General features: G+C 43.2%; 1 protein-coding gene across 2 annotated transcripts in view; it reads right to left on the reverse strand.

The window, feature by feature from the left end:
• Window positions 1–16,353: 16,353 nt before the first annotated feature.
• BMPR2 (bone morphogenetic protein receptor type 2) overlaps window positions 16,354–22,405 on the reverse strand; it is an 88,401-nt gene continuing 82,349 nt past the window's right edge. For both annotated transcript variants that reach the window (XM_053362194.1, XM_053362185.1), the window contains exon 14: window positions 16,354–21,319. In XM_053362194.1, coding sequence (XP_053218169.1) covers window positions 21,078–21,319 — 242 coding nt within the window. In that variant the 3' untranslated portion in view covers window positions 16,354–21,077. The remainder of the gene's footprint in view (window positions 21,320–22,405) is intronic.

Genomic DNA, 22,405 nt, shown 5'->3' on the forward strand with positions numbered 1-22,405 from the left:
ACGGGAGCTGAGTGACAGCTTGCGGAGGCATTCCACGCAACCGCACGCGTGTTTTTCATCGCGGGCGTGTGACGCCCTCACCCGCGGGCGTGGGAAGCCAGGTGGCATGGCTGGGTCTTGTTTTAAGGTACAGCGCCCCATCATGGAAAACTAGATGATGATGATGATCAACAATAATAATTTTTTATTTTTATGTCATTTTTATTAAATTTGTGCATGGAAAACACCCATTGCATGTGGTTTGCATGCATAAGGTCTCACGTTCCATTAGTTTTCTGTTCCTGCAGTGCTGGGAAAGGCTCCTGCCCATTATTATTATTATTATTATTATTATTATTATTATTATTATTTTAATTGTACCCCTCCCATCTGACTGGGTTGCCCCAGCCACTCTCGGCATCTTCCAACATATATAAAAAACATGATAAAACATTAAACATTAAAAAAAAAAACTCTCTATACAGCGCTGCTGCCTTCTGGTGTCTTCTAAAGGTTATACTGTATTCGGACCAACATTCTTAGGGGCAAACTAGTCACAAAATTGGGGGCAGAGAGTTGTTGCTATTATCGCTATTATTTATTTATTTATCTTTGTATTTTTATTTAAATGTTATGAATTACGTGGAAATTGTTTCAGGTTGGTTGTATACTTTTTGATGTTTTTTGTAATTATGAGCTTTTGCTCGTGCTGTAAGCCGTCTTGAGCATGGTTTCAACTGTGGAAAGGTGGCATTGAAATAAAATTCTGTCCATGTATGTAGTTCTGCTTCTGTTTTCAAAATGGGAGATATTGGATGTGATGTTTAAGGCTGCGTTTGTGCTGCAAAGGGCCAGCAGACAGACGAGAATAGGAAACTGCCCTTCTCCTGGGCCAAACTACTGGTCCCATGTACCAGTTCAGCACTGTCTGCTCAGCTCTGCAGTGACTGAATGAAGTGCTCTGGTTATCTCCTGCTTGGACTACTGCAATGCACTCTGTGTGGGGCTACCTTTGAAGGTGATTCAAAACCAGCTACCGTATTTTTCGGTCTATAAGACGCACCCGACCAAAAGGTGCACCTAGTTTTTAGAGGAGGGAAACAAGAAAAAATATATTCTGAATCAAATGTTGTTGAAGAGGAAGGAGGAGGGAGGATCAGGCTAAGGCATCACAAGAAGCGCTGTGCAGCTCTCCCTCTTGCTGTTCTGGCTTCAGCAATAGCTGCGCAGCCTGCATTCGCTCCATAAGACGCACATATATTTCCCCTTACTTTTTAGGAGGGAAAAAGTGCGTCTTATAGAGCGAAAAATACAGTAATCCAGATTGCAGCAGCTAGACTGGTGACTTGGCGCAGTTGCTGGGGCCATATAACACCAGTCCTAAAGGATCTACACTGGTTCCCAGTACGTTTCTGAGCACAATTCAAGTGTTGGTGCTGACCTTTAAAGCCCCAAATGGCTTTAGCCCAGTATACCTGAAGGAGCGTCTCCACCCCAATTGTTCAGCCAGGACACTGAGGTCCAGCTCTAAGGGCTTTCTGGCAGTTCCCTATAGCAAGAGGTAAAGCTGCAGCGAGCCAGGCCGAGAGCCTTCTCAGTAATAATAATAATAATAATAATAATAATAATAATAATTTTTATTTATACCCCGCCCTCCCCAGCCAAGGCCGGGCTCAGAGCGGCTTACAAGCAATAATAAAAACAAGTTGAATGATTACAACTTAAAAACAACATTAAAATACAACATTAAAATATTGAAACATTAAAATATTAAAATGTAGCCTCATCGCAGGAGGAGAAGGAAAGGAAAAAAGAAAGAGAGGGAGGGAATCAAATTGGCTCCAAGCCAAAGGCCAGGTGGAACAACTCTGTCTTACAGGCCCTGCGGAAAGAAATCAGATCCTGCAGGGCCCTGGTCTCATGAGGCAGAGCGTTCCACCAGGCCGGGGCCAGTGTTGAAAAGGCCCTGGCTCTGGTTGAAGCTAATCTAACTTCCTTAGGGCCCGGGACCTCTAGGGTGTTGCTATTTATGGACCTAGAGGCTCTCTGTGGGGCATACCGGGAGAGGCGGTCCCGTAGGTACGAGGGTCCTAGGGCGTGAAGGGCTTTAAAGGTCAAAACCAGCACCTTAAATCTGACCCTGTACTCCACTGGGAGCCAGTGCAGTATGAAAAGCACTGGGTGAATATGCTCCCATGGCAGAGACCCTGTGAGGAGCCTCGCAGCAGCATTCTGCACCCGCTGGAGTTTCTGGGTCAGCTTCAAGGGCAGCCCCGCATAGAGCGAATTACAGTAGTCAAGCCTGGAGATGACCGTCGCATGGATCACTGTGGGCAGATAGTGGTCCTCCCTGTGGAATGCCCTCCCATCAGTTGTCAAGGTTATTAGTAACTATATAGTGGTACCTCTGGTTATGAACTTAATTCGTAACTCACATTGTAGCCTGGGGTGCAGTCCTTTCTCACATTAAATATTTGCCCATTAACCCTGAGGCTGAGAAAGGGGTGTGGGGCCAGGAAATACAGAAGGAAACAATCTGGCAGGTTAAAACCTGATAAAGAAGCAACCCTATCCTTTTCCCACGCCTAGTGCGACGCCCCATATATAGAAGGGGAAACTTGCTGTCGCAGCTTGTAGCAACCATCTGCAAGTTATAATTGTATCCCACCCTTCCTCCCAGGATCTCAGAACAACAATTTTGGCCTCGCGATAACCCTACGAGGTAGGTTAGTTTGAGACACATTGCCTAAAGTGCATCTGCGCGTTTCACAGCCAAAAAAGAGGTTGAAACCACGCCCAAAGCTATGAACACTCTTAACTGCCATATCGCTCTGGTGAAAACCTCTTCTGCCTTCTTGTCAATCAAAACCAATGCCTTGTCCTTTAAACTCTTCTTATATGCCAACTGTTCAGCAAAAGCTTTTTTGCATCACTACCAGTGGTGCGACTCAGACTGAACCCTGAGGTTCAGAGTGCCACAGCCCTGAAGGTCCCCGGAGAGTGACAGGTGATGGCAGCAGCAGCAGCAGCAAACAGTGCTGATGTCGGTCACTGCAGCATCCTTTATTCTTATTTATTTTATTTTTTTAAAAAATTAAAGTTAGGGGGCAGCTGGCTAGACATGCCCATGGTTACAGATTCTTCTTGCATTATTTCCACTTAAAAATAGGTCTTGGCGTTTCCCACAACGAAACAGTGCTTATCGCTCGATAAATGTACTCAGCATCCAGGCAGCAGAAGCAAATTCCCTTTTAGTCCTGCAGTCGCCATGGTGCTATAATTTAAGTGAGTTTATTATGTGAAACTGCATGTGCTGAGAATATTCATTTAAAAAAAAGAGAAAAAATCAGGGTTGGCAATTTTTATTTGTTTGCATTTTGCTCTAACGTAGCAGGAACGTAGAAGCAGTTGTAAAGCATAGAACAGCTGGGGGGAAGAGAAATGTTAATTGTGCGCTTCACAACGGAAGTAATGTGCATGGCCCACTAAAGGCCACCCTCCACTATTAAGCCCAGGAGCTAAAATTACCTAGCTGCACTATTGATCATTATGATCTCACCCACGCCCCACAGGAGAAGGGACAGGTGCAATTTTCCCACTTACTGAGAGTACTGCTGGCTGTCTCCTAGACTCCACATGTGCATTGTGATTCTCTGGTTGTCCACACCACATGCTGTAATGTGTGCCATTTAGAAGAGAAGAAGAGTTTGGATTTGATATTCCGCTTTATCACTACCTGAAGGAGTCTCAAAGCAGCTAACAATCTCCTTTCCCGTCCTCCCCCACAACAAACACTCTGTGAGATGAGTGGGGCTGAGAGACTTCAGAGAAGTGTGACTAGCCAAGGTCACCCAGCAGCTGCATGTGGAGGAGCGGAGACGCGAACCCGGTTCCCCAGATTACGAATCTACCACTCCTAACCACTACATCACACTGGCTCTCATAGCCATTTACACACACACACCCTTAATTGTATAGGTATGCCCTCTGCCAGCTTTCCACACAAACCATGAACTAACTATGCAAGAAGACATTAGTCCAAATGCAAATAGGTGTATGTAAGGTAAGGGGACCCCTGACCATTAGGTCCAGTCGTAGCCGACTCTGGGGTTGCGGCGCTCATCTCGCTTTATTGGCCGAGGGAGCCGGCGTACAGCTTCCAGGTCATGTGGCCAGCATGACTAAGCCGCTTCTGGCGAACCAGAGCAGCGCACGGAAATGCCGTTTACCTTCCCGCCAGAGTGGTACCTATTTATCTACTTGCACTTTGACGTGCTTTCGAACTGCTAGGTTGGCAGGAGCAGGGACCGAGCAACGGGAGCTCACCCCGTCGCGGGGATTCGAACCGCCGACCTTCCGATCGGCAAGCCCTAGGCTCTGTGGTTTAACCCACAGCGCCACCCGCGTCCCTTTAATAGGTGTATGACTATAGTACAAAAAAGGTGTGTGTGTGAAATTGAACCATTTTTGGAGCACGGCTTTGATTCCTTTCCTCCGCAATACATTAATCCCTTACTTTCCAAACATAAATAAATGAGTTGTTTGTTTGTTTTCAGCAAACACAGCGGACTATTCTTACACTCTTCACTTCCCCTTTGCAACCTGTTTGAGTCTACTATAGCATCTGACTATGCACGTCTTTGTGTTTCGACTCATGCAATTACAAGCTGGTGTTGCTATGCACTGAGGTTTACCTCATTTAATGTGGTTAATCTGCCTGGTTAAGAAGAGATACCATTTTTGCTCCTTTCATTTTTTGCAGGAGGACTGAGAGGAAACAGCTATCTCTGGAGAGTTGTTAAGACTTGTAGGGCCTTTCCAAGATTGTGGCCTAAATCTATAGGAGATCTGTTTGAGCTAGTAATAGCTCCATGACCACCTTCAGTAGCTAAGCCAAGGAGTGTTTTTACAGCTAAGACAGTTCAGGCCTGACTGCTTTTACGAAGCAGCGTGGGAATGACGGTAACAGAAGCAATTACTATAGATCATTTTATGTACAGTGCAGCCCTGGCTGCCAAGACAGTTCAGTGACTGTCCTAGAGCAAAAACAATCTCCTCGTGACACTGAGATTGGAAGAACTTCAAACAATTCTTTGTGGCACTCTGCCAGTGTTTCTTTGTTTCATTAATACATGATAAATGGAGTAAGGGAGTGGAGGGTAGAATCAAAATTATTAATCCAGTCCAGTGTTCAGTTTGGGCCTTGGAAGTCCTGGGTTCATTTTGCAAGTCAGCAGTGAACTCAGCTTGGCCTCTTCAGAGCCAGTTCACACCACAGCTAAGCTTCCAGAAAAGGCTGTGCTCCCTTGGTCCTCGCCGTAAATGCTCATTCACCACTAAAATGCAGCCCCTTTTTTGCAAACCAACCACAATTTCCTGCCGCAAGGCTGGGTGTAGCAGTAACCGCTTTGTAGAGGGCATGGAAGAATGAACGAGATCTGATGCACCATATTGCCTTGGGAGTGATGCCATCTACAGATGTCAAAATATGCACAAGGGAGACAAAGACTAGTCAGAGATCTTAACAGGGAGCAGCGAAACATCAATGGGGCACTTCATTAGGGAAGGGCAGCATCTAGTTCAGGGTTTCCCAAACTTGGGTCTCCAGCTGTTTTCGGACTACAACTCCCATCATCTCTAGCTAGCAAGACCAGTGGTCAGGGATGATGGGAACTGTAGTCCAAAAACAGCTGGAGGCCCAAGTTTGGGAAATAATAATAATAATAATAATAATAATAATAATAATAATAATTTATTTATACCCCGCCCATCTGGCTGGGCTTCCCCAGCCACTCTGGGCGGCTTCCAACAAAACACTAAAATATAATAACCTATTAAACATTAAAAGCTTCTAAAAGTTTGGTAGTTATTTTTCTCTTTGACATCTGGTGGGAGGGCGTTCCACAGGGCAGGTGCCACTACCGAGAAGGCCCTCTGCCTGGTTCCTTGTAACTTGGCTTCTCACAGCGAGGGAACCGCCAGAAGGCCCTCGGCACTGGACCTCAGTGTCTGGGCAGAATGATGGGGGTAGAGACGCTCCTTCAGGTATACTGGACCGAGGCCATTTAGGGCTTTAAAGGTCAGTGCCAACACTTTGAATTGTGCTCGGAAACATACTGGGAGCCAGTGTAGGTCTTTCAAGACCGGTGTTATATGGTCTCGCGTCCCCATTTACTATGTACTCACTCCATTTCCAGTGCTTTTAATCCGTGTTCACACATCATCCAAAATGCATGTTCGTCCTGTACTTTGCTATGAAATGCTACTGTTTGATGCATTGTTTCTCAAACCAGCTTCACACCGATTAAGACGTTTCACGATTAACACCTTGGCATAGGATAATGACATCCTTGTCCTGCCAAGACCCCATGGTGCAAACACAATCAGATAGAAATCTGGCACTAATGAAACTGTGCCAATAGGAACAGCTGGTGGTGGTGGGGCAATGGCCAACAACTCCACCTGGGCACTAAGATGGGTATAATGTGAACACACCCTTCCTGTAAGTAGAAAGTGAGACAATGCAGTAAAAAATGCTAACCCTATTCAGGGATTGGATCACAACTGCCCAGAGAAACGTTCTTGGAGTCAAAATCCACTGAAAATACTAGATCAACAGGCTCCAACAGCTGAAAGGAAACAACAGCGGTAACTATACAGTAATACCTCCGGTTAAGTACTTAATTCGTTCCAGAGGTCCGTACTTAACCTGAAACTGTTCTTAACCTGAAGCGCCACTTTAGCTAATGGGGCCTCCCGCTGCTGCCGCGCGATTTCTGTTCTCATCCTGAAGCAAAGTTCTTAACCTGAAGCACTATTTCTGGGTTAGTGGAGTCTGTAACCTGAAGCGTATGTAACCTGAAGCATATGTAACCTGAGGTACCACTGTAATGCCTTTGTACCTCTAGATCAGGGGTAGGCAACCTAAGGCTGGATGTGGCCCATTTGCCTTCTCAATCCGGCCCGCGGACGGTCCGGGAATCAGTGTGTTTTTACATGAGTAGAATGTGTCCTTTTATTTAAAATGCACCTATGGGTTATTTTTGGGGCATAGGAATTTGTTCATTTCCCCCCCCCCCAATATAGTCCGGCCCACCACATGGTCTAAGGGACGGTGGACTGGCCCATGGCTGAAAAAGGTTTCTGACCCCTGCTCTAGATGGTACATTTATGTAGAATGCTCATCACCTTATGTTAAAAAATTAAAATAAACGGATGAAAATACAGAAAATAAAAACCGAACCATATACAGTGGTACCTCAGGTTAAGAACTTAATTCATTCTGGAGGTCCGTTCTGAACCTGAAACTGTTCTTAACCTGAAGCACCACTTTAGCTAATGGGGTACCGTGCCGCCGCACAATTTCTGTTCTCATCCTGAAGCAATGTTCTTAACCTGAAGCACTATTTCTGGGTCAGCGGAGTCTGTAACCTGAAGCGTCTGTAACCTGAAGCGTATGTAACCCGAGGTGCCACTGTATTGTGTAAAAATAATAACCAGGTGGGGGGAGGGGAATGGCGGTTGGTAGATGTGTACGTATTTAACATAAGCTGTACTACATGGAAATAGTTGACATGCATGGTACTTTTTGTGTGGAGATTATGGCTCTAAAATTCTACTGATATAGTATCAGCTTCGCTTAACTAGATACAGATTTAAGACCCCTCATTTGTTATCTGACATATTTGACACACACACTTGTGTTTTCAAGGAAATAAGTGCCCCAGCTGCCTTATATGTCCTTCCCTAGGCGTGGGATAAGCTAGCTTTCAGCAGCTAGCTTGTGGATAAGTATCTGACATTTTTATCAGGGTGGTTCTTGCCATCCACCCTATTAATTCTGTCTAATTCCCGTTGGAAATTGTTTTCCCATTGTGCTAATCTGCTGGATCAGTGGTTCTGAGCCCTTCATTGAAAACCAACTAAATCCTTTGTTTTGCTTTAAAAAGAACAAAAAAAGTCAAGTCTGTTAGGAGAAATGCCTCTCAGAGAGGCTTCCCAGTCTTGTGAAGGCCAGCCATGCACTGGAGTGTGAATATATTATGAATTAATAGATAGTAAAAGCTAGTTTTTCCAGTCTACCAAGGCAGTTTAAGTTGGGCCTAGTTCAGGGTTTGCCAGCCCAGTCTTGCACAGGGGCCACAGAATGAGCTTTTTCTCTTTCTGTCTTTCTGTCTTTCTTTTTGTCCTTCTGTCTTTCTGTCTTTCTCTCTAACCGTCCAAGAAAAACAAGTATGAAGCAGAATGTGTAAGTACCCGAAGCAGAGACATCACCATGCTGACAAAGGTCCGTATAGTTAAAGCTATGGTTTTCCCAGTAGTGATGTATGGAAGTGACCATAAAGATGGCTGATCACCAAAGAATGGATGCTTTTGAATTATGGTGCTGGAGGAGACTCTTGAGAGTCCCATGGACTGCAAGAAGATCAAACCTCTCCATTCTGAAGGAAATCAGCCCTGAGTGCTCACTGGAAGGACAGATCCTGAAGCTGAGGCTCCAATACTTTGACCACCTCATGAGAAGAGAAGACTCCCTGGAAAAGACCCTGATGTTGGGAAAGATGGAGGGCACAAGGAGAAGGGGACGACAGAGGACGAGATGGTTGGACAGTGTTCTCGAAGCTACCAACATGAGTTTGACCAAACTGCGGGAGGCAGTGGAAGACAGGAGTGCCTGGCGTGCTCTGGTCCATGGGGTCACAAAGAGTCGGACACGACTAAACAACAACAACAACCCGAAGCAGGAGGACTCCTCATGTCCTGCTTGCTGGCCTCTCAAAAGCATCTAGTTCAGGGTTTCCCAAACTTGGGTCTCCAGCTGTTTGGACTAGAACTGCTATCATCTCTAGCTAGCAGGACAGGGATAGTGGAAACAGTAGTCCAAAAACAGTTGGAGAAACAAGTTTGGGAAACTCTGATCGATTCGGTCACTGGCAACAATATGCTGGATTAAGGCAGGTCTTTGGCCTGATACAGCAGGTTTCTTATGTTCTTGGTTTTAGCACTACAGCAGTGGAATGCTCTCCACAGATATCTTCATTGGTTAGCTTCAGACTTAGAGATGCATTTCAAAGCAAGTGGCTGCAGTACAACAGGGAAAGAAGAAGAGGAAGAGCTTGCAGCACAGAGACATCGCCTGGCACTCTTGCCCTTTTCCAGTCGCCAGGCCCTGCCTAAAAAGGAGAGTTCTCATGGGCATAGTGCAAAGAGAAATATTTGCAGATCTTAGCAAGAGAAGTTGGAATGACAAAGCTTGGCTCCTTCTCACCATTTGTTCAGACAAGCCCAGACAATTAAGACTTATTTAAAGGTTTCCTCTTGCTCCCTTATTTAGGGTGTGAGCTCATAAAGGAAGGAACTATTTTTGGAGAGAAAATTCTGAGAACAATGGTGTATCACTGCAATATGAACGACGATAACTTCATTTCTAAAAAATGTAACTTTTAACATGTCAACTGGATAAGCAAACAGACCAGAAATCTGGGTGGAGGACCTTGGTCCTAATTGCAAACAGATGATGGCCTAGGACATGGGTAGGCAAACTAAGGCCTGGGGGCTGGATCTGGCCCAATCGCCTTCTCAATCTGGCCCACGGATGGTCCAGGAATCAGCGTGTTTTTACATGAGTAGAATGTGTCCTTTTATTTAAAATGAACCTATGGGTTATTTTTGGGCATAGGAATTCGTTTTTGTTTTTCCCCCAAAATATCTGATGGATGGTGGACCTGCCCACGGCTGAAAAAGGTTGCTGACCCCTGGGGTAGGGAGTAAAGGTCTAAACATAAAGTAGAACATTCATAGCATTTGGCCTATAGGTAAAGGTAAAGGGACCCCTGACCATTAGGTCCAGTCGTGGCCGACTCTGGGGTTGCGGCGCTCATCTCGCTTTATTGGCCAAGGGAGCCGGCATACAGCTTCCAGGTCATGTGGCCAGCATGACTAAGCTGCTTCTGGCGAATGAGAGCAGTGCAGGGAAACGCCATTTAAGTTGCCGCCGGAGCGGTACCTATTTATCTACTTCCACTTGATGTGCTTTCGAACTGCTAGGTTGGCAGGAGCAGGGACTGAGCAACGGGAGCTCACCCCGTTGCAGGGATTCGAACCGCTGACCTTCCGATCGGCAAGTCCTAGGCTCTCTGGTTTGACCCACAGCTAGGGAGTAAAACCTACACAAATCTGGAGTGGCATCCCTAAGGTGGTTGGATGGCACCTTGTATGCCTCCTCCTGGCAACTCCTGCAGCCCAGCTTGTGTCAAATGTATACTCTGCTTTCTTTTGAATCACATCAGCAAGGCCAAGAGATGGGTCTTGTTGTCCAGGCAGCCTAGGACTTCAAAACTCGCTGCTCAGGCAGCGTTCCCATTCTCATTCCTTTTCTCGGGTGGCATCTTCTACCCAAGTGATGGCAGCTATTACAGTATTACAGTTTTTATTTATTCAATTTATATCCCACCCTTCCTCCCTAAAGAGCCCTGGGTGACATCACTTAGCTGTTGAACCCTGGCGCTAGGCAAAATTGTGTGATGTTAGAGGTTTCTTCAAGTTACCATTTCGCTACATCACCATAATAAACCACCACTCTAACAGTCCATTCCCAGCCTACAAAACTTTCTGTCTCTTTCTTTGGCGATCACTCGTAGCCGAGTAAGATTGTCTTCTATAAATACTGTTTTAAAAGTGAGTCCGTAAGTGACTGCGGAGGCCAATTCTGGATCCACACCTCTTTCCACAGTGGGACATTGGTTTCCGGTTGGGAGTTGATCACAGTGAGGGTTTGCCAAACATTCCTTTCTCCCTTTTGTCCTGAGTTTGAGTGTCTTCAAAACCCATGTCACTTTGGTAAAGGCTGTTCTCCAAATGGAGCATTTGCAGGCCAGTGTTTCCCAGTTGTCTACTGGGATACTGGGATAATACTATTTTTAGATGTAAATTTTCTGTCTACACACATCTTGGTCCACAGATAATGAGAGAGAAACTCCTACTACTTCCGATGGAAAAATATATCTTGTCTGACTTAAATTAAGTCTGCTTGAGAGCATTACATGTGAAAAGGATCTAGGAGTCTTGGTTGACCACAAACTTGACATGAGTCAACAGTGTGACGCAGCAGCTAAAAAAGCCAATGCAATTCTGGGCTGCATCAATAGGAGTATAGCATCTAGATCAAGGGAAGTAATAGTGCCACTGTATTCTGCTCTGGTCAGACCTCACCTGGAGTACTGTGTCCAGTTCTGGGCACCACAGTTCAAGAAGGACACTGACAAACTGGAACGTGTCCAGAGGAGGGCAACCAAAATGGTCAAAGGCCTGGAAACGATGCCTTATGAGGAACGGCTAAGGGAGCTGGGCATGTTTAGCCTGGAGAAAAGGAGGTTAAGGGGTGATATGATAGCCATGTTCAAATATATAAAAGGATGTCACATAGAGGAGGGAGAAAGGTTGTTTTCTGCTGCTCCAGAGAAGCGGACACGGAGCAATGGATCCAAACTGCAGGAAAGAAGATTCCACCTAAACATTAGGAAGAACTTCCTGACAGTAAGAGCTGTTTGACAGTGGAATTTGCTGCCAAGGAGTGTGGTGGAGTCTCCTTCTTTGGAGGTCTTTAAGCAGAGGCTTGACAACCATATGTCAGGAGTGCTCTGATGGTGTTTCCTGCTTGGCAGGGGGTTGGACTCGATGGCCCTTGTGGTCTCTTCCAACTCTATGATTCTATGATTCTATGATTCTAAGAGCAGCTTCTTACTCATCATGGGCTTTCAGGAGAGTACTCTTCTTTATAAGCCGATTTACAACAAAGTATACACATGATTGCAATAGATAATACAGAAACTTGAATTTAGGCACATTTCCCCCAACTTACTCTTGTAACATGCCAAGTCAGAAGATGGTTCTTCTTTCCCAGCAGATAAATATATCTTAATCCCATGCTTTTAATAGTAAGCAGTGACATCTACTGGTCACACCATAAAGTTGTCAAACGTACACACACATACACAAAAAACCCCCCAGCTCTTTTCATGAAGGTGATTTTTATTAAATGGATTAATGCATCATTTTACAGCAAGACTCCCCCCAAACCTAAAGAAATGTTTTTAAATGTTCCAATTTCTTTGTATCGATACAGTCTCTTTGTATAGGTTCATATATAACAAGTATTCATAGAAAACTCTGAAGTGGCTTTTAAGAATGTCAGCTTTCATAGTGGCATCCACAGATGATTTAAAAAAGCGGTATGTTTCATTCGTAGTCAGACTATCCTGTAATGCGCAACTTAAACAGCATAGCAAAGTACTGGGCAGCTTATACAAAAGTAGTAAAATCAACCATGTATAAATTTGTGGCATTTCAGCAGAAATGTGTGAGAAGCACTACAATAAGACAGTTCTGAGAGGACTAGTATTCTTCGGCTCCTTCTCCCTATAAATCTCGCTGTGGACATGAATGCCATGTAGCTCAGTGTTTTCGTTTTTCCAATTTGAGGCTATGCATGGCTTCGTGTTTAAAGTTGTAGGAATATCTCCATTGTCGCAACACACCATCAATACAACCCTTTTCTCTCACTCTTGAGTAAGCAAACAAGAAATGCAGCTCAATACTGTATAAGCGACACAAATAAAGAGGTTTGGAATTATCATTTCCTTAATTTGCATTGTCAGTTTCTTTTGGAACTTACATTGGAATTTTCCATAATGCTGTTAAGATACAAAGAACCTGGTTTCAAGCTACCAAATACACAGTGCATAACACAGTCTTTGTGCGAAACAGATATTAAATACTAATAACTGGAAATAGACCTATCGGGGGGGGGGGAGGGTCCCAAATCTGAATGGTGTGCTTTAAGATAATAAAAAAATTCTGTTTCACTTGTTAAAATCGTAGGGAGAAAAAGAATAATTCCTAATTTCCGATTGCATCTTGTATACCTCTGTGAGCCAAGGCACACACCCAACTCTGACGTGGTATAGTATTTTATGTGTTTTATTTTCCCTTTAGTCTCATTGTACTAATTCACACACAACGCTAAACTATGATTTAGTACTACATGAATGACCTATGATGAGCCTGAGCAAAGCTTTGAGCTTGCACATGTTGTTAATTTCATTTCTTCCTCCCCTCCTCTTGCAATACCTGGCTTCAGTTTTTACAAATCCTGGTATGTCATGACGATAGTTAATGAAGCCAACTTTATAACCCAAAGTTTGGAACTGGCTCGTTTTGAAATTGATCAGGTGTGTTCTTTGCTACCGTCTCCAGTTTATATGTAATGAGAAGCCAAGACTCATGGAAACCATTAATAGACATGGCAGACGTCTTTCTCTTGGCTACGTGGAAGGAGAACGCAAGCTGGTGGTTTTGCCCTGGCTCATTCTAGCTTGTGCATGTACCACGAACCATGGTACATGGTACGTGAACATGTATACACAAGGCCACCAAGTTTACAGGACATGTAACGCCTATTTATATTGCAGCTATGAAAGTTCATGCCAGAATGCATTTGTTAGTCTTTTAAGTTCCTCAGGATTAGTTGCTCTTTTGTTCCAGTTTAGGAATTTTATAAAGCAGCTTTGTATATGTATCTTCTCCTGCGGTCCCATGTGCAACAGTGGGGTGTATGTCAGCAGAGCACATAAGACTCATATCTAATTTTTGTCTTTCAAACATTTAAGCAAGTACTCTGTTACTACTCAAATAGTATGAGACTGATACTCAACTACTATATCCTCAAAGTTTAAGTTCTAAGGAACAAGGAAATCAGTGCTTGGAATGAACTAGTTTGGTTGAACGAAGTTCACTGAACTAGTTCAAAAACCTCTGGACTACACTTGAAAGTGGTCCCCATAACTTCTGGGTGAAGTAAATTTCTAATTCATCTTCACTTTCATTCCCTTCTCTTCAGCCTGGCAGGAGGCCCAGACTCTCTCCCCGCCCCCCCGTCAGTCAGTCAGACATCTATAAGGAAAGTTAGAAAACAAACCATGGAGGCTTATTAGACAGATATGGAGGTGTTGTTAAGATTGCTCAGGAACTTAATCACTGTTGTTATGTAATCAAAAGGAAGGAATGTATGGCATTTCCTGTACCTTCCCTACTGAAGAGATTTGCTCTTTTTCAACAGGGTAGTTTGCAGTGAGAAGAACAGGTAGAGGAACAAAATGAATGATGCCTTTAACAGCTGTGTGCCTGGCACAAATTGAAAAGATTCACTTGCTAACGTTCTGTCTGTTAGACATCTTATTAGTTGTGTACCCCTATTTCCTTTTAGACCCTATAGTTCTGCACAGCAGGTTGTGACATTCTGAATGCTGATTTTAGGCTGAACTTTTTATGTATTCATTTGGATGAATTAATTGAACAAGTTTTGTTTTGTAAAAGGATGAACTGGAAGCACCGTATTTTTCGCTCTATAAGACGCACCAGACCACAAGACACACCTAGTTTTTGGAGGAGGAAAACAAGAAAATAAATATTCTGAATCTCAGAAGCCAGAACAGCAAGGGGGATCGCTGCGCAGTGAAAGCAGCAATCCCTCTTGCTGTTCTGGCTTCTGGGATAGCTGCACACTTGCTCCATTAACACACACACACATTTCCCCTTACTTTTTAGGAAGGAAAAAGTGAGTCTTATAGAGCAAAAAATAATGGTACTTGGACCAAATGGTTTTCTTTAAAAATGAACAGCAGGACCCAAAGGGAAGTGGGCTGTTTTGCATAAATCTGTGTGGCTGGCAAAATGTATAGAGTGACAGAAAGAACTTAAAATTGAGCACACATGCTAAGCATGGTGTAAACACATGCCAGGGGACTCAATGGTCACAGAAGACAGCGCATCTGTTCAAACTCTTGAAAAAGGTTCAAGGTGAGCAGGGCTCCTTCGCTGATCTGGATCCGACAAGTGCCCACTGTCACTTCTGCCTCCCCCTGTCCCAAGGTCCCAATTACTTACCTTGAGACAGGGGGAGCCAGTGGCGGAGAGCAGGCGGGGGCATGGCTGGCACGCATCCTGGGGGCATGGTGCACGGCTCGGGGGCGTGATGCGCCATCCGCAGGGGCGTGGCACACGTGCTGGGGGTGTGGCGTGCCGCTTGCAGGGGCGTGGCACCCAGCGCAGGGGGGGGCACAATGGCACCCCACCGGGATCATGCCGCCAGGGGCGGTGCGCTCCCCCTGCACACCTGTTCCTCTGTCAGTGGGATGAGTCAAAGATAGCAAAGTGCATCCAGAGGCCCCAGCAGAGAATCTTTCTTCATTGGGGATGGGACTTACCGTATTTTTTGCTCTATAAGACTCACTTTTTCCCTCCTAAAAAGTAAGGGGAAATGTGTGTGCATCTTATGGAGTGAATGCAGGCTGCGCAGCTATCCCAGAAGCCAGAACAGCAAGAGGGATCGCTGCTTTCGCTGCGCAGCGATCACTCTTGCTGTTCTGGCTTCTGAGATTCAGAATATTTTTTTTCTTGCTTTCCTCCTCCAAAAACTAGGTGCGTCTTGTGGTCTGGTGCATCTTATAGAGCAAAAAATACAGTAATACTATGAGTGATTGCTGGGAAGAAGGCTCTGAGGGGGGCTCCAGAACACCCGTTGCCTCCATTCTTCTACCGTCCTGCCCTAGTCTCAAGATATATTATTCAGATTGGTGAGATGGGAGGCAGTGGTCACTGTGAGGACCAGCAAGCCTTTTGCACGTCCTCAAACTGGACACTTACAAAAAAAAGGCTTACACTTTTGTGAGTGCTTGAACAGCGTATTTTTCAGGTTGAATGTTAGGGTGCTTGTGTATCCCTGTTGAAAACAAGAGTTTGCTTACTCCAGATATCCTACCGTCTCAGAGCACCGAGTTTACAAAGCAGCAACTGTGCAGCTGTTGCTCATTTTTCTGCACAGGATCCAGTCTGTCTGCCTCAGATATGCACACCTCTTTCAGTGATGTTGTATTTTACCAGCGCTCAAATGGCAAGATTTTGTTACTGCTAAATGCAATTGTCTTCCCAGTTAGCAAGGCCATTGGAATTCATAGTGTAATACAGTTGAATGAATGTCACATACAGCTGATGGCTAATGCCTATGATATTTTATTATCTGAATTTCAGTACTTAGCCTGCACTGGAGATGAAAGGGACATTCATCCCAGTGCCCTATGACATGTTCCTCTTAAAAAAATAAAATGTTGCAGATAGGAGGAGAAGAGGATTGGGTAGGGAAGGGATGCTTAACATTTACCCAGCCATCACGTTTCCTCTAAAACTTGCTCCCTCAGACACATTTCCATCTTATAGGGAGTCCTTCATCTTTTTGTATGGCTATGTCATTGGTTATAGGCTTAATATTTCCAATCAGTATATTTTGTACGGTGTGTCTGGAAAAAGTTGCAACAGAGATCTGAGGCATGTGTTTACTGAAAAAAAGGCATTGAAAGACATACATAATATGATAAAAAGCAAATCACATAAAATATTCTTCATTATATAGACTGATGGAATAGCCTTTTATAAACTTTAAATTCATTTGCATGTTACAATTATTTATTACATAAGGGATAACCATATGGACAAAAGCAAAGTCAACGGCCCTTAGCAATGCAGCGGTGCAAAAAGACTTGTTAACTACTACACCACAAATAAATTGCTGGTAGGCTTTTTCTTTCAGATACATATCTATAGTTCCACCCCTCCCCCCAATTTATAGGCATAGAGGATTAAAAATCATTTTGTGAAACACTGGGTACTGCAGAATAAGTATGTGACCTTGAAACTTGTGATATAGTTCACTCAGGTAAAAGAAATATTACTACTGAACAGAACACCTGAAAGGCAGAATGAATAATTGACATTTGTTATATCTTAACACAAAAAGCAAGCTTTCTACGCTGATCCTCCATGAATTAAAAAGCCAATTCTCACATCTTCCACTTATTTTAAATCCTTTGCTTATATGTATAACTTAAGCACAACTACAAGAGTGCAATTGTTTTAACTTGTGCATTATTTCCCTTCCCTTGAATTACAGTACAAGTAAATATTTTTTTGTGGGGGAAAAGATGCAACTGCCACACTAGAAAAATAAATTGTCTCTGACTTGCTTACGAATGGAACTTTGAGAACATTGCTGCATTCCTTTTTAGAAAGCTGTTCTCACAACATGGCAAAAGAATGCACCTTTCGATGAGACACTCTCACTCCAAAATATCATATAGAGGTTCTTTCTCCCTAAATGCCTATTGACTGATATATTAACATCAGTATAATTTGAAGAAAGAGAACACACACACACCCCACCTCCAGTAACTGTGCAAAGATAATCCAAAGGTCAAATCTCTATTTTCAGGGAATGGAGAGGGTTGATTTGACATCCTTTTGTCATGAGCATTCAGACTTGGCACATCCAACTACACAGATGTGAGACATTAGCGAAATCACAATCAAACCATGCAATCGTTGGCAATAGGTCTCGACATGCAAAAAGGTCTAAAATAAAAAGGAGCCCAAAATCACTCACAGTTTCATTTGCACAGACACTCCACTCTTGAATATTTTTTAGTAGCCTCTTTCCACTTTCTGTTCATTTTTAAAATGTGGTTGTGAACTCCAAGTTAAGATCTAAGAGGACATGCACTGAGAAGCTGCCCAACTTTTGGAGTGGAAGATATACCGTATTTTTCGCTCTATAAGACGCACCAGACCACAAGATGCACCTAGTTTTTGGAGGAGGAAAACAAGAAAAAAAATATTCTGAATCTCAGAAGCCAGAACAGCAAGAGGGATCGCTGCGCAGTGAAAGCAGCGATCCCTCTTGCTGTTCTGGCTTCTGTGATAACTGCACAGCCTGCATTTGCTCCATAAGATGCACACACATTTCCCCTTACTTTTTAGGAGGGAAAAAGTGTGTCTTATAGAGCAAAAAATACGGTACTATCCCTGAACTATAGCATGGTTGCCCAGCCCAGGGAAATTCCCGGACCAAATGAGCCCTCCCTAAGTCCTTCCAATACTTGAAAAGGGGAGATCACTTGAAATCTGGTTTACTCAAAGCAGGATTGCTGGCTCTTTGGGACTAACTAAGCAAACCACACAGCTCAGTTTCCTCTTCAAAAACTAGGCTACTTATTCTAGCGTGTTCCTTGAGAGCTCCTTGCGGATAACCTGCCTTTTAAAAACTAAAGTTCCCAAAATGTGTCTCCTAAGGGCTGACATGGGAATTGCGCAGCTCTTTAGCTGATGCCACAGAGCCTCATTTTAGAATTTGCCTTGGGGACTCCTGAGCTTCAAAGTTGTGAAGCTTCTCCCTATGAAACAAGCCTCCAAAACAATGATTATATTGATTGGCTAATTTTTTCAGTGGAAGATTCAACACTGTTCAAAGTCCAACTTCTGATTTGAAAACTAAAAGCTGCAAATATTAATCTCAAGCCTACGCTAAAAGGAAATTAAAACAAAGTGTGGCAGGGCCATAACTCCAGTAAAAGCACATTGTATGAATTTAGGCCAAAAGTTCAAAAAGCCTTGATGCTATGCCCCGGGGAAGGAGGCAAAAAGCTGGAAACCTTCTTAGCCTAGAGTAGATTGTTGTAAAATAATCACTTAACACAGGGGGAGATAAATGATGAAAACTGGGCTATGAATGGGGAAAAATTGATTAGAGGGCTTTCAATGTGGTTATCACAGGATGAAAGCAGTGATCTTATTTGATGGAAAACTTTAAACATGAGCCAAATCCATGACAGATTCTAAATGATAACTTACTTAGCATCCAGATATTCTAGACCAGGATTTCATTTCATTTAAACCACTTTGAACTATTACCTTCATTGGTCTAATCTAATCAAACATCATACAGTGGAAAAAGTTGGTTTAGTCTTCAGTAGCTGGATGTAACTACAGTGGTACCTCCAGTTGTGGACGGGATCCGTTCCAGAGCTCCGGTCGGATCCCGAGGTTTCCATAACCGGAGGTGCCTGTTCTGCGCATGCATGCAATGCGATAAAGCGCTTCTGCGCATGCGGCAAAACGCGGAAAAATACTTCCAGGTTTGCCACTTTTGTAAGCCAAGGTTCTACTGTGTTTCGAAAAGAGTGCAGAGTTCAGAGCTTTAAAGTGGAAGAAAGTTGATAAGAACTGAATTAAGGAAATAAACAATTTTTTAAAGGTCTGAAAAACAGAATGAAGCAATTCGTCAGAAACTAGCATGGGGACAATGTGCTGTAGAGATTGTGCTATGTGGCCCCCCAAAAAACCAGTTATGTAAGTCTTGGATTATGATAAATCAGAACTCAATCTTTTATTTAGAACCAGATATCATACTAGATGCTATTTAGTGATTGTAAATATATATCTTGTTAAGGTTACATAAGTCTGAACAACAACTGAGACAACAGGGCTGCATGCTGTGACAAGGGCCAGTAAGCAAATATTTACTCATTTCTGTCTAGGGAGATATCCTTATTGACTTTCAAAATGGTGCTTTAATGGGGCCAGATATTTTAATAGTCATGCACAAATATGTACTTACATGTATTCTAAAATATTCTAAAATGTTTTCTTTAGAAAAAAACCCTGATATGTTGTGATGATAGGTACTAAAGGGGCAATTAATGCGTAAGCAGGACATTTCTGAAGGAACTGGGTATTTTCACAATATTCAAAGGCTGCAATACTAGATATACTTACCTCAACTCCGTGAGATGTACTCCTTAAGTAGACATGTAAAGGAATGCACTGTAAATCAGCCAGTTACACCTAGGCAATCTGATGCAACACTGAACTAGGCCATCAGATTTGGGCAGTAAAAGTACAGAGGCATAGGAACTCATCACATGACTATCATGCAAATGAGTTCCTGTTTTAGCTTGTCTATCAAAAACCTGTCTTACCAACCTACCTACAGTAAAAAATTTAAGATAACTTACCAAGATTAGGCAAAAATGTTCTTTTCAATATACACCAAAAGCATTCATTAAGGAAAAATGTACATAAATACAAAGCATATTTAACTTTCAAATTGTATACGACAAGAGATAAAATAAAATGGTAGACCTTTGGGGTCAGTTTACACATACCAGAGTTATAAATTGCACATGCATCATGGCTTGGTGAAAAAAGATACCACAGATCATCTGTCCCATATAGAGCTTTTAAACTTTGTAAACCTGCCAATGGTGAGGCATGTTTATCAAGCATCAAGCTTATTAGGGCAGGTATCTACCTCCGTTGATTGTACAAACTGACCCTTTGATTCCTTATATTTTGTTCGACACTTTCTTGCTTAGAGTTTTCCAAAGCTGCACTGTCCACTATGAAGAAAGCTGCAATTTGCTAATTTTGAAGGATGAAAGAAAGCAGAAGTTTGTTCTTTTCTCCCCTCCTTCCTTTTTAAAAAGCCCTTTTAAGGCAGGGAAAATCATGCATTAACTGTGACCTTGGAGCACACATACAGATAGATACAAGCAGCTGCTTTAAGCTGATTATGCTTTGCAGAGTTCACAGTTGGATTTCATTGGCTGCCAAATCATTAGATTAAAAACCCCTACCCCTTTAATTCCAAAAGGGGAACTGTGTAGCAGGGATGGAAACACAAAGCATACTGTGAACTACAGACTATTGCACATTTCAACATAACACAAGTGAAAAATAGGGCGTTTAAAAGATAATACACTCTGTCACACAGAAACATACAAACGAGCTTGTGCACAGAACTCAAAACATGAACGGCAAACACCACTGTAGCCAGGCGGCTTGTGTGTTTAGTGACCTTTAGAACCCGGTCCAGACTGATTATCAGCAATACATTTTTTTGTTTTCGTTTTTTAAAAAAAATATTTTGAGACCACGTCATTCGATACACATATATATAATTCTGTGGTCGGGAACAGACAAGATGTAATTTTGCAATACTAAATAAAAAGTGCAAAAAATGTTTCCAAAAAAAAAAAAAAAAATTAAAAATATGGAAGCATAAGCTAAAAATCGTCTGCATAGCTGAAATCTATTTAAAGCAAGTCCTCAGTAAAGGGGTGCTGACAGGAGAAGGAACTCCCCCCCCCCAAGGTCTTCTGCATGTTTGTTTAACAGAATGCAAAAAATGTCATTTTTGTCAGCTTTTAAACAATTCACAGACAGTTCACGCCTGTATCCTTAGACACCATGGTTGTAGCAGTACCTCCTTCAACAAGGAAAACAGCTGTGCTGGACTTAGAGCTGACTACCCTATCACTGCCATTGTTGTTGACTTCACAGTCCAGTGGTTCTGTAGAGATGACCCATGTTGACGGGCGCCACCGCTTAAGGGAATATGGTGTTTTCACACGTTTCTTGATCTTTTCTCCTTTGCCATCTAGGGATGACTCACTCACTAAAAATAAGCAGAATATACATAGTGTCATACAGGAGGAAAGAACAGAAGAAGCAGAAAAAGAAAATACGAAATCTTATCAAAAGCAATGGATGACCGGATAGGTAGACTTCAACAAAGCAGCCCAGGTAACTACCCCTTTCAGAATAAATCCTGGGAACTAGGTCTACTGTATGTAGTATTAGTCATAAGTATTGCCATTTCTCTAGACAGCATCTTAAAAAGCAGAGACATCACCTTGCCAACAAAGGTCCGTATAGTTAAAGCTATGGTTTTCGCAGTGGTGATGTATGGAAGTGAGAGCTGGACCATAAAGAAGGCTGATCACCAAAGAATGGATGCTTTTGAATTATGGTGCTGGAGGAGACTCTTGAGAGTCCCATGGACTGCAAGAAGATCAAACCTCTCCATTCTGGAGGAAATCAGCCCTGAGTGCTCACTGGAAGGACAGATCCTGAAGCTGAGACTCTAATACTTTGGCCACCTCATGAGAAGAGAAGACTCCCTGGAAAAGACCCTGATGTTGGGAAAGATGGAGGGCACAAGGAGAAGGGGACGACAGAGGACGAGATGGTTGGACAGTGTTCTCGAAGCTACCAGCATGAGTTTGACCAAACTGCGGGAGGCAGTGGAAGACAGGAGTGCCTGGCATGCTCTGGTCCATGGGGTCACGAAGAGTCGGACACGACTAAACGACTAAACAACAACAACAACATTGCCATTTCTGTCACTTTATGTACATGATTTCATTTTTTAAAGGATTCCACATTTTACTAGAGACTTAATGTGCTGTCTTGGACCTGCTTTTGTGTCTGAAAGCTTAGCTGCAGACAGTGGCGGAGGACACCCGGAGCAGCAAACAGGTGGGGGCGTGGGGCGTGTATTGATTACATAGCCCAATACTTACGGATCCGTTCTTGTTAAAGAATCAGATTTAAAATGGCAGATTTAAAAATGAACTGCTGCTTCTTTGTGTTAATTTGAAGTCTTAAACTTCCCTTAGCAATGAAAATGATAGATCAATCGGGGTCAAGCCAGAATTAGAAACCATGTTTGAAGTGGATTTAAAAATCAGGGTTTGGTGAA

The sequence above is a fragment of the Podarcis raffonei genome, chromosome 1 (assembly GCF_027172205.1).
Source record: "Podarcis raffonei isolate rPodRaf1 chromosome 1, rPodRaf1.pri, whole genome shotgun sequence".
Taxonomy (NCBI): domain Eukaryota; kingdom Metazoa; phylum Chordata; class Lepidosauria; order Squamata; family Lacertidae; genus Podarcis; species Podarcis raffonei.